Genomic DNA, 13894 nt, shown 5'->3' with positions numbered 1-13894 from the left:
CAGCAGTAATTGTACAAAGTTTCCTCCACTTACTGATATCTGTCTTTAGTTCACCAAGAAGTGAGATGGGGGTCAATGTCTCCTGGTTGGGACTGTTAGGAAAGGGTCCAAATTTTCCTGCCCACTTTGGGTAGCATCACAGATTTGTGTTAGGGTGAGGCTGTGTGGGGCAGGACTGACGTCACTGGGGTTTTAAGTGACAGCGTGTTTAAATGGGAGGAGGTGCTGCAGATAAGTGCACACCTGCGGGAGCACAGCACTCTCCTCTAGGATTCACCAGCAGCAGGAGTGAAGGGATCACCTCGGCAACTTGTCCCTGAGATCATTGAATGAAACATGAAGAAATTACCAGCTTTGTCTCAGTTGTTGCTGGTTGTGGTAATTGCTGGTAAGAAATGTGTTTTCCTTAAACTTTGTACATTAGGTTCAGAAAGATAAGATACCTGTTAAACATGCATATGCAGCAAAATGGAAACATATTATAAACTTGTTTTTCTTTGCACAGAGTGAGCTGTGTTGTTATTTCACTTTAGAATTCAACAGGTCTGAACTGTTCACAGTTGTGATCACAACTTTATTTGAGGTTCAAATCTGTTGTAGCTTTCAAAACACAATTGCTGTCAGCTTCTGCTCAGCACCGAAGGTTTCTGTAAAGTCTCAATCTTTCCTGTTTAAAAACCAACAGGTAGTTGTTAGCATCTGATTCACCTCTGAAGTGGAATCTGGCTCCTGATGTCATCATCAGGGCCAAACTGATTTGTGTCTGGGACGCGTTTTCAATGCGTTAACTGTTCAAACGTTAATCTCTCTGTTGCAGTCAGTCTCAGGACAGTGGGAGGTTCTGCTGAAGATCAGAATGATCTGTCAGTGCCCCCTAGCACTCCAACTTCATCTCCCGCAGTAACCTTCCCCAGTGACACGGAACAACTGGCCCATAGCTCCAGAGAGGATTATGAGGATTATGAAGATGATGATTATGTGGACGAATATGACGAATTGACATCTGAGGAATTGGAAGATGGAGTGTTGCCAGTGAAAGGTTTGTACATTCCTTTATAATCTCCAACCCTCCCCTCCCCCCCATTAAGTCAGAGTTTCAGAAATTATACCTAGACTTTATTGTGCTTTCTGTGTCTAAGATAAATTGTTCAATATGCCCAATGTGTATGTAACGTAATCAATAACATAGGAAGTGAATGTTACACTCAATTCTCTCTTGAACCCTAATGGCCCCAAAATGCGAGTGTTGTAAATGAATCAATAGCTCACTGGAATGTATTGATTTAGACTTTCAGCTCAGGGTTCTGAATTAACCTAATGCGGTGACAACAGGTTAGATATCCCAGTGACCTCCATCAGTATCTGCAGTGTGTCTCAGTCCAATGATTTAAATGTAGTTTATAAAAGGTACCTTTTGCAAAACTGTTTAGTCCTGGAACTGAAGTTGTAACCACACCAACAGTGAATGGTATGAATTGGATTTGGTTTGACACCAGCGTGAATTTAATCGGTTACATACTGGACCAGTCCAATTGGTGGGATGCCACTGGTTTGATTCCATTTCAAGTGTATAACCAGGTGTCCATTTCTGGGTTCTTGTTCATACATGGGGAAATGATCTGCAGTACACTGGATTAGTGGTTTTAAATTGCCTTTTGGACTTTCTCAAACAGCTCAAACTTTGAACTACTTGGAAAGCAGCTTGGCACTGCAATCTGAGAAGGTAATTCTGCATTCCTGTCTGACTCTGTAACGGCAGGTTACTTGAAATGACGGGTGTGTAATAAAAAAACAGAAAATGTTGGAAATACTCCAGTGAGCTAGGCAACAATTGCACAGAGAGCAATGTTGTTGAGGTATGTTTCTGATCAATAATCGTTCATTAGCAGTGCAGAGAGTGAGCTTTGACTAGTAGTGACAGTGTAACAGATAGGATCCATTATAATGGGATTGAAGTGAAGTGGTATGTAAGGATTTTGTGGATTTTTACCAGGCATAATTCAGGGGGTTCTGAACATCTGACCAAAGTAGAAGCTGGGAGTTCATCAATGTGGTGCAAAATTCCAAACAAATTTAATCAAATAATGATATGCTGCAGTTCCTGTCAGCGTGAGATAAAACCAGCAAAAGCTGGAAGTGCTCAAACAGTCAAGCAGCCCCATTCAGAAGAGGAAACCAATTAAGGTCAATGACCTTTCAATGGATAATCTAAACTGAAGGAACTGCTGGTTTAAAGCCAGCTCATTTCTAACGAGCTTTCACTTATCACTGCTAAAGACAACAATGAGAATAAAGCCAGGAATGTATTGCTTCATCTTAAACTGTTTTACTGAATCTAAGGAAGGGTCTGAGGAAGCGTCTGAATCTGAGGAAGGGTCACCAGGCCCGAAACATTAACTCTGTTTTTTCCTTCATAGATGCTGCCAGGCCTGCTGAGCTTTTCCAGCAACTTGTGTTTTTGTTACTGAATCCAGGCTTTGTGAGAGTAATGATTCCAGCAGTACACTGCTCTTTCACTTTTAGTCACAAGGTGGAACTCTCCAGTATGGACACAGCGAATCTGACTCATGTTTCATTTTTGTTTTGTTTTGGTTTAGCCATTTCCATCTCTCTCTCTCTCTCTCTCTCTCTCTCTCCACTTGTCTGCCTGCCTGTCTCTCCGTCTCTCTCTCTCTGTCCCTCTGTGTTCTTCAATAACATCTTACTTTTAGAGTTCCGATTCTGGTCACAAGCTGGAAATTAATCCTGAAATTACTCTTACAGTTCTGACAATTTGTCAAGTTGTACCCAAGTATCTTCCCAAAGCTACTGGCAAATTGCAGTCCCGTGGATGGCGAAACAGGCTCGAGGGACTGAATGGCCCACTCCTCTTCTTTGTCTCTAACAGGCTACAAAACACAAAACACACTCAGTTTGAAGACCTAACATTAATGTTTTCACTTCATTTCACCATTTACTCCTTGGCATCAGGAACCTGTGATCACAGGAGCAGATCACAAGAATGTGATGTTTACCAGGGCAAAGAAATCACCTGGGTGTGGGGAGATTTATTGATCACATTTCGTTGCTTTAGTGAAAGCAGAATCATATGGACACACCCTCAAAAAACATTAATGTAAATCCTGTTAAGAACAGATAATTGCTTCTCAACACCAGTGGCAGTCCAGGAGTCAGAAACTGTTACTTGAGGTGAACCATTTATATAATAAAGTTAGAAACATGATACATGTGCAGATAAACACTCCTGTGTGGAAATATATTGTCTATATTGTGAATGTAAATGTATAGACAGTAAAAAAAGATAATGTGTTTATGTTCTTCGAAAAGCATTAGATAAAGGAAGAATGCTGTTGTTAAACTGGGTGGGGACATGGATCAGAGGGTGTGAAGAATGCTTTGAAATGTCATCCGTTCATTTTTGCTTCCAGTCCAGCCAATTGTTAAACCCAAGAACAAAACTGGAAAGAAAAAGGGCCCAAGACAATTTAGGAATAAGGGAAAGAGGAAGAGGTCTGGAATAAAGAAGCAGAATGATCCATGCAAGAATGAGTACAAGGATTACTGTATTCATGGGAAATGTATTTTCTTGAAAGAACTCAACAAGACATCATGTGTGTAAGTGAATCACTCTGCAGTGGGACCTTTCCAGTTACCAGGCATGTTTTATAATTTCCATCACTCCACTAATGGGAGCAATACCTTTAGCTGACTAAGCTTAAGGATTTCCTCTCTGAACCTTTCCATCTCTCTCTCTCTCTCTCCCTCTCTCTCTCCGTTTGTCTGCCTGTCTATCTCTCTGTCTCTCTCTCTCTCTGTCCCTCTGTGTCTGTCTCTCTCTCTCTCTCTGTCTCTTTCAGTCTCTGTCTGTGTCTGTCCGTTTCTCTGCCTCTTCTCTCAGTCTTTCTCTCTCTGTTTCTCTGTCTCCCTCTCTCTCTCTGTCTCTGTCTCCAACTGTCTGCCTGTCTGTCTCTCTGTCTCTGTCTCTCTCTCTCTCTCTGTCCCTCTGTGTCTGTCTCTCTCTCTCTCTGTCTCTTTCAGTCTCTGACTGTGTCTGTCCGTTTCTCTGTCTCTTCTCTCAGTCTTTCTCTCTCTGTTTCTCTGTCTCCCTCTCTCTCTCTGTCTGTCTCTCTTTCTGTCTCTGCTTCTCCTTTTCGGGATGTTTCTTAAAATTGACTTCTTTGATCAAGCTTTTGCATTTTCCTTCACCATCCTTTCAAAAATGTCAATGTTTTTTGATAAATCTCTCGATCCTTGGAACATTATATTATCTTAAATTTGGCTACTTATAAAGGGAGGAGAATGCTGGCTGCCACATCCACTGTTCCCTTTATTTGTGGATCCCCATAACTGGCAAAATTGATTTTGAAACAGATTGTTGTAATCTTTATGTTCTTGTCATCATATAGAGGCTATTTTTCCCACATTGAAAGAAGTTATTCAAATAGTCCCAATGGCCATATCTCTTCCTGAAACTATGTAAATTGTTCCAGACTGTGACTCCCGTTCTATGGTGACATTTTGTAATGTCACTGAAGTAGCAATCCAGGACCCCAGACTTAGATAATGAAGTGTGAGGGCTGGATGAACACAGCAGGCCCAGCAGCATCTCAGGAGCACAAAAGCTGACGTTTCGGGTCTAGACCCTTCTTCAGAAAAGGGGGAGGGGGTGGGGGTTCTGGAATAAATAGGGAGAGAGGGGGAGGTAGACCAAAGATGGAGAGAAAAGAAGATAGGTGGAGAGGAGAGTATAGGTGGGGAGGTAGGGAGGGGGCTTAGAGACTGCTTTGAGTCCCACCATCACAGTTGGTGGGATTTGAATTCAATGAAAGAAAATCTGGGGTTAAAAACTAGTCTAATGTTGACCAGGTGTCGATTGTTTTAAAGACCCATCACTCCTGCCCTTCAGGGAGGGAAACCTGCCACCTTTTTACCCCGTCTGACCTACATGTGACTCCAGGCACACAGCAAGTGCCTAGCAAGCCACTCAGTTCGAGAGAAATTAGACTTGGCCTAGCGTATCGAAACCTTTTTAAAAAAATTATTGTCATTGAATCCCTACAGCAGGCCATTCAGCCCATTGAGTCCACAGGGACTCTCTGAAGAAAATCCTAGCCCAGGCCCTACTCTATCCCAGTAACCCTGTACTTCCAATGGCCAACCTACCTGACCTGCACATCTTTGGACTGTGGGAGGAAAACCACGCAGACACAGGGAGAACGCACAAACTCCACAGAGACAGTTGCCCGAGGGTATGATCAATCTCTGGTCACTCGGCATTGTGAGGCAGCAGTGCTAACCACTGAGCCACCGTACTGCCCTTAAATCCTGCCATTGGGACATGAGAAGAGAGAAACAACATAAACTTGTATGCTCAGACTTTCCTGACAATTGCACGTTCTCAGTCTGCTACCATCCTCAAATATTTTATGTGGCTTCTCCAGTGCCCCAGTAGCTGTTTTATTTTTACAGATGTAGAGTCTAGGACCGTACACAAGGCTCTAGATTTAGTTATGGTGTGGTTGTAAATATAGTATCTCACTGCAGCTGTAGGATATTCTGGCTGAAGTTTTACTCATTTTGTTTTTAACTTTAGAAATTTTATTCACATGTAGATGCCTTCCTGGATACCAAAATGAACGCTGTGGGATAAAGACATTGTATACTGGAACAGCCGAGGAGCGGATTAATAGTCTCTCTGTCATCTTGGTGGTCGCAGCGGGAATGCTACTCCTCTTTGTGGTAGCTGCTGTGACTATTGTAGCAACAATGAGGTGAGTATGGCTCAAGAGGATCAGCTTTGGTGTCAGAAATTGTCTATTGGTGTCTACAGTTTCCATCGCTTGTAATTACCATATCACTGTCAATGCAATTACTCTATTGTATGCCACGGCTGTTATAATGCCTTATTTCCATAATCAACAAAAATATTTCCTTGTTTAATGACTGTTTACCCAGTGGCACCAGCACTGAGCTGTTTCATACTTGTCCCTGGTACGAAATGTAACCAATTTAGGCGGCACGGTGACTCAGTGATTAGCACGGCTGCCTCACAGCGCCAGGGACCCGGGTTCGATTCTACCCTCGGGCGGCTGTCTGTGCGGAGTTTGCACGTTCTCCCCGTGTCTGCGTGAGCTCCCTCCGGGTGCTCTGGTTTCCTCCCACAGTCCAAAGATGTGCAGGTTAGGATGGGTTGGCCGTGGGAAATTACCCATAGTGTCCAGGCATGTGTAGGCTAGATGGGTGAACCATATGGAGGGGGATTACCCATGCAGTGTTACAGGGGTAGGGCAGGGCAATGGGGCTGGAGCTGGGGCTGGGCGGGGTATTCTCCAGAGGGGTTGTGTGTGGACTCAATGGACCAAAAGGCCTGCCTCCATGTTATAGGGATTATTTGAATTAGAGGGGTTTCACAAGGTTTAGGCACACAAATTAATCTTCAATGAGGCACCATTGACTTGCATTCAGTCAAGGTTAACTATGAGTCAACGGGTGTGAACACAACTATTTCTCAATAATAGAGAGCATTGGAGGCAATGCTGCAAGTGATGACTTTGAAACTGATGTTAACAGACTTGGTTAATGGCTACTATCACTACATGCTAATTATAACTAAATGCTCACTTCATACATGTAAAAGCAAAATATTGAGGAGGCTGGAAATCTGAAACAAGCACTAGAGAAACTCAGCAAGTCTGGCAGAAACTGTGGAGAGAGGAACAGAGTTAATGTTTCAGGTCTGGCGACTCTGCTTCAGGATAGTAAGGGCCTGGAAGGAAGCTGAGACTAATAAGGCATGGCCAGGGGAGGGAGGAGTATGGAGGAGAACTGGAAGCCAGGCGTCATGGTCTGAAGCGATGGAACTCCAAATTGAGTCCTACAGGCTGTAAAATTGCTAAGCGGAAAATGAGGTGTGGTTCCTCCAGGTGGTGTAGCCTATCACTGAATCTGTTCTTTTGACTATTAACACCTTTCGATGCTGGCAAGGTTTCTGCATATGAATATCTGAAGGAAATAAAACTTGCCTGGTTCACTACATTTCAGATTATAGATGGGAGGGAGGTTTAGTTGCAAACAATACAGTGAACAGTGTGTGTTCAGGCATCTACATGAATACTGATCCATGTTATATTACACTCTACACAAACCTCGATTTCAGCCTATCAATGTGCCTCCTCATTCCACTCTCTCTTGTGGGTTAAATACCTCTTTTGTATTCATCACTGCATTTATAGAAGCTAGGAGCCAGCCATTCTACCCTTTGAGCCTGCTTCCTCATTCAGTCTGATCCTCTATCTCAATGGTACATTCCTGTTTTCTCCCCATATGCCTTAATGCCCATAAAATCTACAAATGTCATAGAATCCCTACAGTGTGTTAGCAAGCCATTCGGCCCACACCACCCCTCCAAAGACCGATCCCTGGGGCCCTCCATTTCCCCATGGCTAACCCACCTAACCTGCACATCCTTGGGCACAGTTGGCAATTTAACCTGGCCAATACGCCCTTACCTGCACATCACTGGGCTGCGGATGGAAACCAGAGGAAACCCACAGAGACACGGGGAAAATGTGTAAACTCCACACGGACAGTCACCGGAAGGTGGGATCGAACCTGGGTCCCTAGCGCTGAGAGGCAGCAGTGCTAACTACTGAGCCACCAAACATATCTATCTCTTTCTTGAATATACCCAGTGACTTCTAATTTCTAATAACACCTTTTTTTCAGGATTCGGAGAAAAATGCAGACAGAGCATAATGTATTGAGTGAAGAAAAACAAAAGCTGAGAACAGAGAATGCAAGTGTAGTTTAAAAATGTAAGTTAAACTACTTCGGTGCTTATTTACATGAGAAGTTAGACTTTGTGAGTTTCTTAACACTAGTTGAAAAATGAATTATATCTGCATTCAGTTAATTTTAAATGGATTTGTCAAATCTACAAATCAACCTCTGTGGAATAGAATTTTTGAAATCAAATCACGTGTTTACACTCTTGAGTTTAAACTTACTTTCAGATGTAGTCTGAAATTTCCAGACTTTTGAATTTCTTCACGATGAGTATCCTGGTTGAGATTGAGAAATGTCAAGCTCTTGTGATATGTTTCTTTCAAAATGTAAAAACATTTCCCTGGCTGTTTTTTCCTTGCTTTATTTTTAATGTCATTTTGAATGCAAAGTTTGGAAGTTGTCATGAGAAGGTAGTTTGAAGGATCCCAGTTGGTTCCTCAAAAATCTCTTTCTTTCTGGCCAAGAAATGCATTGCCGATACTCCTGGGACATGGGTGCAAGATGGCTGTAGGCACATATATTCCCTTCTGTGTGCTATCTGCCATCTTGGTACTGGGTTTAGTTCCTGAAATGCAGGCCAGGTAGCATCGGAGAGAACACAGTGTGGAGCTGGAGGAACACAGCAGGCCAGGCAGCATCAGAGGGAACACAGTGTGGAGCTGGAGGAACACAGCAGGCCAGGCAGCATCAGAGAGAATACAGTGTGCAGTTGGAGGAATACAGCATGCCAGGCAGCATCAGAGGAGCAGGAAAGCTGAAGTTTGAGGTTGGGACCGTTCTTCAGAAAATCAGCTGCCTGGCCTGCTGCGCTCCTCCAGCTCCACACTGTGTTCTCTCTGACTCCAGCATCTGCTGTTCTTACTATGTCAGTGGGAAATGATCTAGTTTTGAATGTATTGCCTGAAGCATATATTGTATTGACTCACCGATACTAATTATGGTTAAACTTGTATTTGCAGGAAGGACTGCATCAGACGTTTCTAACCTGAAGAAATCGTCCAATATATCAGTCTTCCACATCTATTATAAGATGTCCACTTCTCCTTCCAACTCCTGTTTAATGGCTGTTTTTGATGTCTACAGTTACTTAGAGCAGCGTATGAAACCCAAAACTCAATGATATAGCTAACATATGAGATGAACTAAAGAGTAGCAACTTGATTTATATAGCATGGCTTGAAATTATGTAATGTCCTATGACCCCAGACCCTTCTATCTGGCAAAAGAAATTGGCACTGATTCAAGGAAGGAGATAAAGAGAAAGATGAAGATACCATAGTCTTGCCAGACCATGGGGCTGTTCTCTCATTACACAGAGACACAACTGGCGATGGTTTAAGCTGAGGGTCACCATACCTCAGGAGAAGGGAGTTCTTCGTGGTAACCTCAGCCGGTAGTGGGAATTGAACGCCTGCTGTTGGTGTTACTCCTTATCACAAACCAACTGGCCTGCCTAGTGAGCTAATGGCTGGGAAGAGTCTTTGGAAAATGTGTCATTTTCTTTTTCAAGTGCTTTCAAGGAAGCAGAGAGAGTTTGTCAGTGAGGAACAGAACTTGACTGAAGGTGGGGTGAGGGGAAGAGCTTTGCAGAAAGGGGCAGAGTCAGAGAAATCCAGCATTCCTGATGGTAGGGAATGCTGCAGGTTCCAGGGATACATTAGGGAAAGCCACTGAAAGCACCAATGACAATTTTCAATGTCAGTCTGTATTGGATTGATCTAACAAACACAGAGGGGTCATATTCTAATAACGCTTCATGGTACAATGCTTTGGCTCGAGATTGAGCCAGAGGCAGAGTTTGGACTGGGGATGTATCAAAATCATTGAAGGGAGTTTCAGCAGCAAACCGGCTGGGTGAGGAATGGATAATGTTACAGATAATGTCAGTAATGGGCAGCAGGCGGCTGTGAAAATTTGGTATCACCACATTGGCAAAAAGGACTTTATTGTGTAAGTGTTATCAGCTAAAGACAAAATGTAGTCTTGTAGCTTTCTGCAATGCATTTGAGGTCCTTCCGTGGAATTATCATCAAATGTGGTGCACATCCGCATAAGCTCTATCCTACCTTACCCTCAGGCAAGGATCACTTAAGGAAATCCTGGGTTCCCCACCATCCCTGTCTCCCTTGCTTTCAAGGGCCACTGAAGCCAACATTAATACCTATACAAATAAAAACCAAAAGAACTGCGGATGCTGTAAATCAGGAACAAAAACAAAGTTGCTGGAAAAGCTCAGCAGGTCTGGCAGCATCTCTGAAGGAGAAAGCAGAGTTAATGTTTCAGATCCGGTTCTGAGGAAGGGCCATGGGACCCGAAACGTTAACTCTGTTTTCCCCTTCACAGATGGCGCCAGAGCTGCTGAGCTCTTCCAGAAGCTTTGCTTTTGTTGTTGTTAATATCTGTACAACCGTGTTGAAACTTCATGCACACAGCACAGATTGGGGACAATCCTTCAGTTCCCAGCTTCACCCTGCTGAGCCTTCAGCAGCCCTCCTTCTTATTTCTTGGATTGCTAAAGGATAAGTGTGGAATTGTATCAAAGATTACTTCAGGTTTATTAACGTATCAGTATTTATTTGTTATTTAAAGTTATTTATATACTTTTTTTATGAATTCCAAGTAATGAAAATATTGTGAAACAAAATGGTCAATAAAGGAGACGTTGAAGAAATCACTGTCCTTTAATTAATGGAGGATCACTGCTTTTCTTAAAAGCTTTGTAACACCACAGATTTCTCTCTCTCCCTCAACATTCTTCATGACTCAGGTAGAATCCAATGTCTATTTAAAGAACACGTTGCAAAACAGAAACTTAAACTTCAATATGAAACTGAAATCCAGTGGAAACCTTTCTAAAGAGGTTTGAAATTTCAGTGTCTCTCTTGCTGCTCAGAATGACATTACTGAAAGTGAACCTTTCCCCTTGTCACTCATGGAGCATTGAAATAATCCATTGTTTTCCCACAATAGTCACACTTACTGTCAGGTCAAAATCACTCAAACAAATACAGTGGCAGGAAATGCTGTAGATGCTGGGAATCTGAAAGAAAAACAGTAAGTGTTAGGAGGAAAATCTCAATGGTCTGGAATCACTTGCAATGAGAGAAATTAAATTAATGACTCAAGTCCAATATGATTCTTCTGCGAAACTCAAAGAATTCAAAGTCACATTACAGTATGAGTGATGTAAATGGGTTAGCTGATTAAACAGCCCTTTGCAGTGAGGTTAGATTTCTCCTTCTCACTGTTGGCTCATATTTCACCTCCTCTTGGCCTGTGTTGGCAACTTGTGAAGGATCCATCAAGGTACTTCTTCCTGCACCCCCCACCACCCCCCCCGCCCCCCCCACCACTCCCGAAGCGAGCTCCTCCTCGACCTCTCCATTTAATATGTACTTCTGAAGGCTTTTCTGTCCTGGTCATCATCTTGCCCCCAACCCCTCACCTCTGACAGACCCAGTAGGTCACAAAATCACTGCATCACTGTCCAGAACTTCATTCTATTTACACCAATCCTTTAATAGCAGCTTCAGATGAAAATTCCCATACAACTAGTTGGACCTCAACAGAGCACTGACAATAACAGTGTAAGACAAGTAGAATGAAGTACTCTTCCAACTTGTCAAACCTCATTCCCAACAAATGAGTGAAGAAACAGGAGAAGGTTATTCACTGAATTGCTATAGTGCAGAATGAGGCCATTCAGACCATCAAGTCTGCATCAGGTCTCTCAGCATTTTGCCTTTCTGTTAATGATCTAACTTTTCTCTGTAAACCTGCTCATTGTTTCCATTCAAATAATCAATAACGCCCAGTTTGGGTTCCACCAGGACCATTCAGTACATCCTGACCCCATCACAGCCTTGGTTCAAACATGGACAAAACTGCTGAATTCCGAGGGTGAGGTGAGAGTGACAGCCCTTGACAGCAATGCTGCATTCGACCGAGTGTGGCATCAAGGAACACCGGCAAAATTGCAGGCAATAAGAATGAGGGGAATTGTCTCTGATAGCACTTAGATTGTAATTGTTGGACGTCAGTCATCTCAGCTCCTGATCATCTCAACAGGGGTCCCTCAGGGTAGTGTCCTCGGCCCAACCTTCTTCAGCTGCTTCATCAATGACCTTCCCTCCATCATAAGGTCAGAAGTGGGGACGTTCACCGATGATTTCACAAAGCTCAGCAGCATTCGCAACTCCTTAGATAATATCCAGGCTTGGGCTGTCAATAGGGTCAGACAAATACCAGACAATGACCACCTTCGCTATTGTCCCTTTACTTTCAATGGTATTACTATCACTGAAAACCCCACTATCAACATCCTGGGGGTTACCATTGACCAGAAACTGAAATGGATAATAAAGTGTGAAGCTAGATGAACACAGCAGGCCAAGCAGCATCTCAGGACCATCTGCAGTTCCCATTATCTCAGAAACTGAAATGGACTAGCCTTTTATACTCTGTTACTACAAGAGCAGGCCAGATCCTGTTGACTATTGACAAGGCACAAGTCAGGAGTTGGATGGAACGCTCCCCACTTGCCTGGATGGGGGCAGCCCCAACAACACTCAAGAAGCTCCACACCATCCAGGACAAAGCAGCCGCTTGATTGGCACCACATCCACAAACATCCCACTCCCTCCACCACCGACACTCAGTAGCAGCAGTGTGTACTGTCTGCAGGGTGCACTGCAGAAATTCACCAAAGATCCTCAGGCAACACCTTCCAAACCCACGACCATTTCCATCTAGAAGGACAGGGACAGCAGGTACATGGGAACACCACCCCCTGCAAGTTTCTCTCCGAGCCACTCACCATCCCGACTGAGGAATATATCGCCGTTCTCTCAGTGTCGCTGGGTCAAAATCCTGGAATTCCAAACAGGCATTGCGGGCTCCCTACAGCGCATGGACTGCGGCTGTTCCAGGAAACAGCTCACCATCACTTGAACCAATATCTTGCATCCCAAATGTAACAGTAAAGCAAGGTGTTAATGGAAAGAAAGATCTTGTAACAGTCTCTAGCACGAGGTACAAAGCATTTGATAAACTAATGGGACAAAAGTTAGACAGGTTAGGAGGAAGTGATGGCTGCAGTCTGAGGGGTTTAAAGAAAGTGGCTGCAGAGGTAAGAGGAGGCGCTGGTCAAATTATTCAGAATCCACCTGATCCCAGGAGGGACCAGCGATTTGAAAAGCTGCTGATGTAACTTCTCTGTACAAGCAAGGATAGAGACAGAAAGCAGGAAACTACAGCTAGTTAGTCTATGATCTGCCTTTGGAAAAATGCTAGAATCTTTTTTAAGGAAGAAGGCAGGACATTTATATAGCTTAACATAATCAAACACAGTCATCATGGTTTTCTGAAAGCAAAGTTATGTTTGGCAAATTTGCTGGACTTGATGAGGATATAACAAGTAGAGTTGATAAAGAGGAACTGATAGATAAAATGTATTTGGATTTCCAAAAGGCATTCGGTAAGAGACGGTGTAAAATGTTATTGCATAGATTATAGCTCACAGCATTGGGTCTAATGTACTAAGGTGGATAAGAGATTGGTTAACATATAAATGATAGAGCGTCAGAATTTGGGTGAAATAACTCTACAGAGGGTTGTATCTCATGGACAAGTTCCCCATTTATTTACACAGGGAGAGTCTTTAACACAGATCCAGCTCCCTCAGAGCCATCTCAGAGTGAGCACAACCTCTGACACTGCTGTTTATATCTGTCAGCCAGGGTTCCCTGATTGGATCAGATTAATAGCTCCAATCAGGGAACTCACATTGTATGAGGTCCACTTGGCTGATCTTGTTACAATCACTACAATTGGGATTTTAACAGGTTGGAAACATGCAATTGGTGGTTTGACACATGGATCATAGAGTCAACGAATCATAGAGTTGTACAGCATGGAAATAGACCCTTTGGTCCAATTCGGTCCTAGGGGCTTAATTATTTACTATTTATATTAATGACTTGGAGAAGGCACAGAGTGCAATGTGTCCAAATTTATTGATGATACAAAATGGGTGGGATGAGGACATAAAAATCTGTACAGGGATATAGATATGTTGAAGGAATGGGCAAAATCTTGGCAGATGGAGTTT

The 13894-nt window shown here is 43.2% G+C and overlaps 1 protein-coding gene across 1 annotated transcript; it reads left to right on the top strand.

The window, feature by feature from the left end:
* Positions 1-254: 254 nt before the first annotated feature.
* On the top strand, positions 255-10438 carry LOC125455182 (proheparin-binding EGF-like growth factor). Its single transcript, XM_048536904.2, has 6 exons — positions 255-388; positions 818-1039; positions 3429-3615; positions 5613-5771; positions 7726-7814; positions 8745-10438. The coding sequence occupies exons 1-5, from the start codon at positions 337-339 to the stop codon at positions 7808-7810; spliced, it is 705 nt and encodes a 234-aa protein (XP_048392861.1). The 5' UTR covers positions 255-336; the 3' UTR covers positions 7811-7814; positions 8745-10438.
* The last annotated feature ends 3456 nt before the right edge of the window (positions 10439-13894 follow it).

Source organism: Stegostoma tigrinum, chromosome 1 (genome assembly GCF_030684315.1).
Source record: "Stegostoma tigrinum isolate sSteTig4 chromosome 1, sSteTig4.hap1, whole genome shotgun sequence".
Taxonomy (NCBI): Eukaryota; Metazoa; Chordata; class Chondrichthyes; order Orectolobiformes; family Stegostomatidae; genus Stegostoma; species Stegostoma tigrinum.
Note: the sequence above shows the minus strand (reverse complement) of the source record. Positions and strands in the feature narration are given on the sequence as shown.

Coding starts and splice junctions, on each gene's coding strand:
- LOC125455182 (XM_048536904.2), top strand. CDS start 337: ATGAAGAAATTACCAGCTTTGTCTCAGTTGTTGCTGGTTGTGGTAATT. Junction 3,616..5,612: donor CTCAACAAGACATCATGTGT/GTAAGTGAATCA, acceptor ATTCACATGTAG/ATGCCTTCCTGGATACCAAA. Junction 5,772..7,725: donor ACTATTGTAGCAACAATGAG/GTGAGTATGGCT, acceptor CCTTTTTTTCAG/GATTCGGAGAAAAATGCAGA.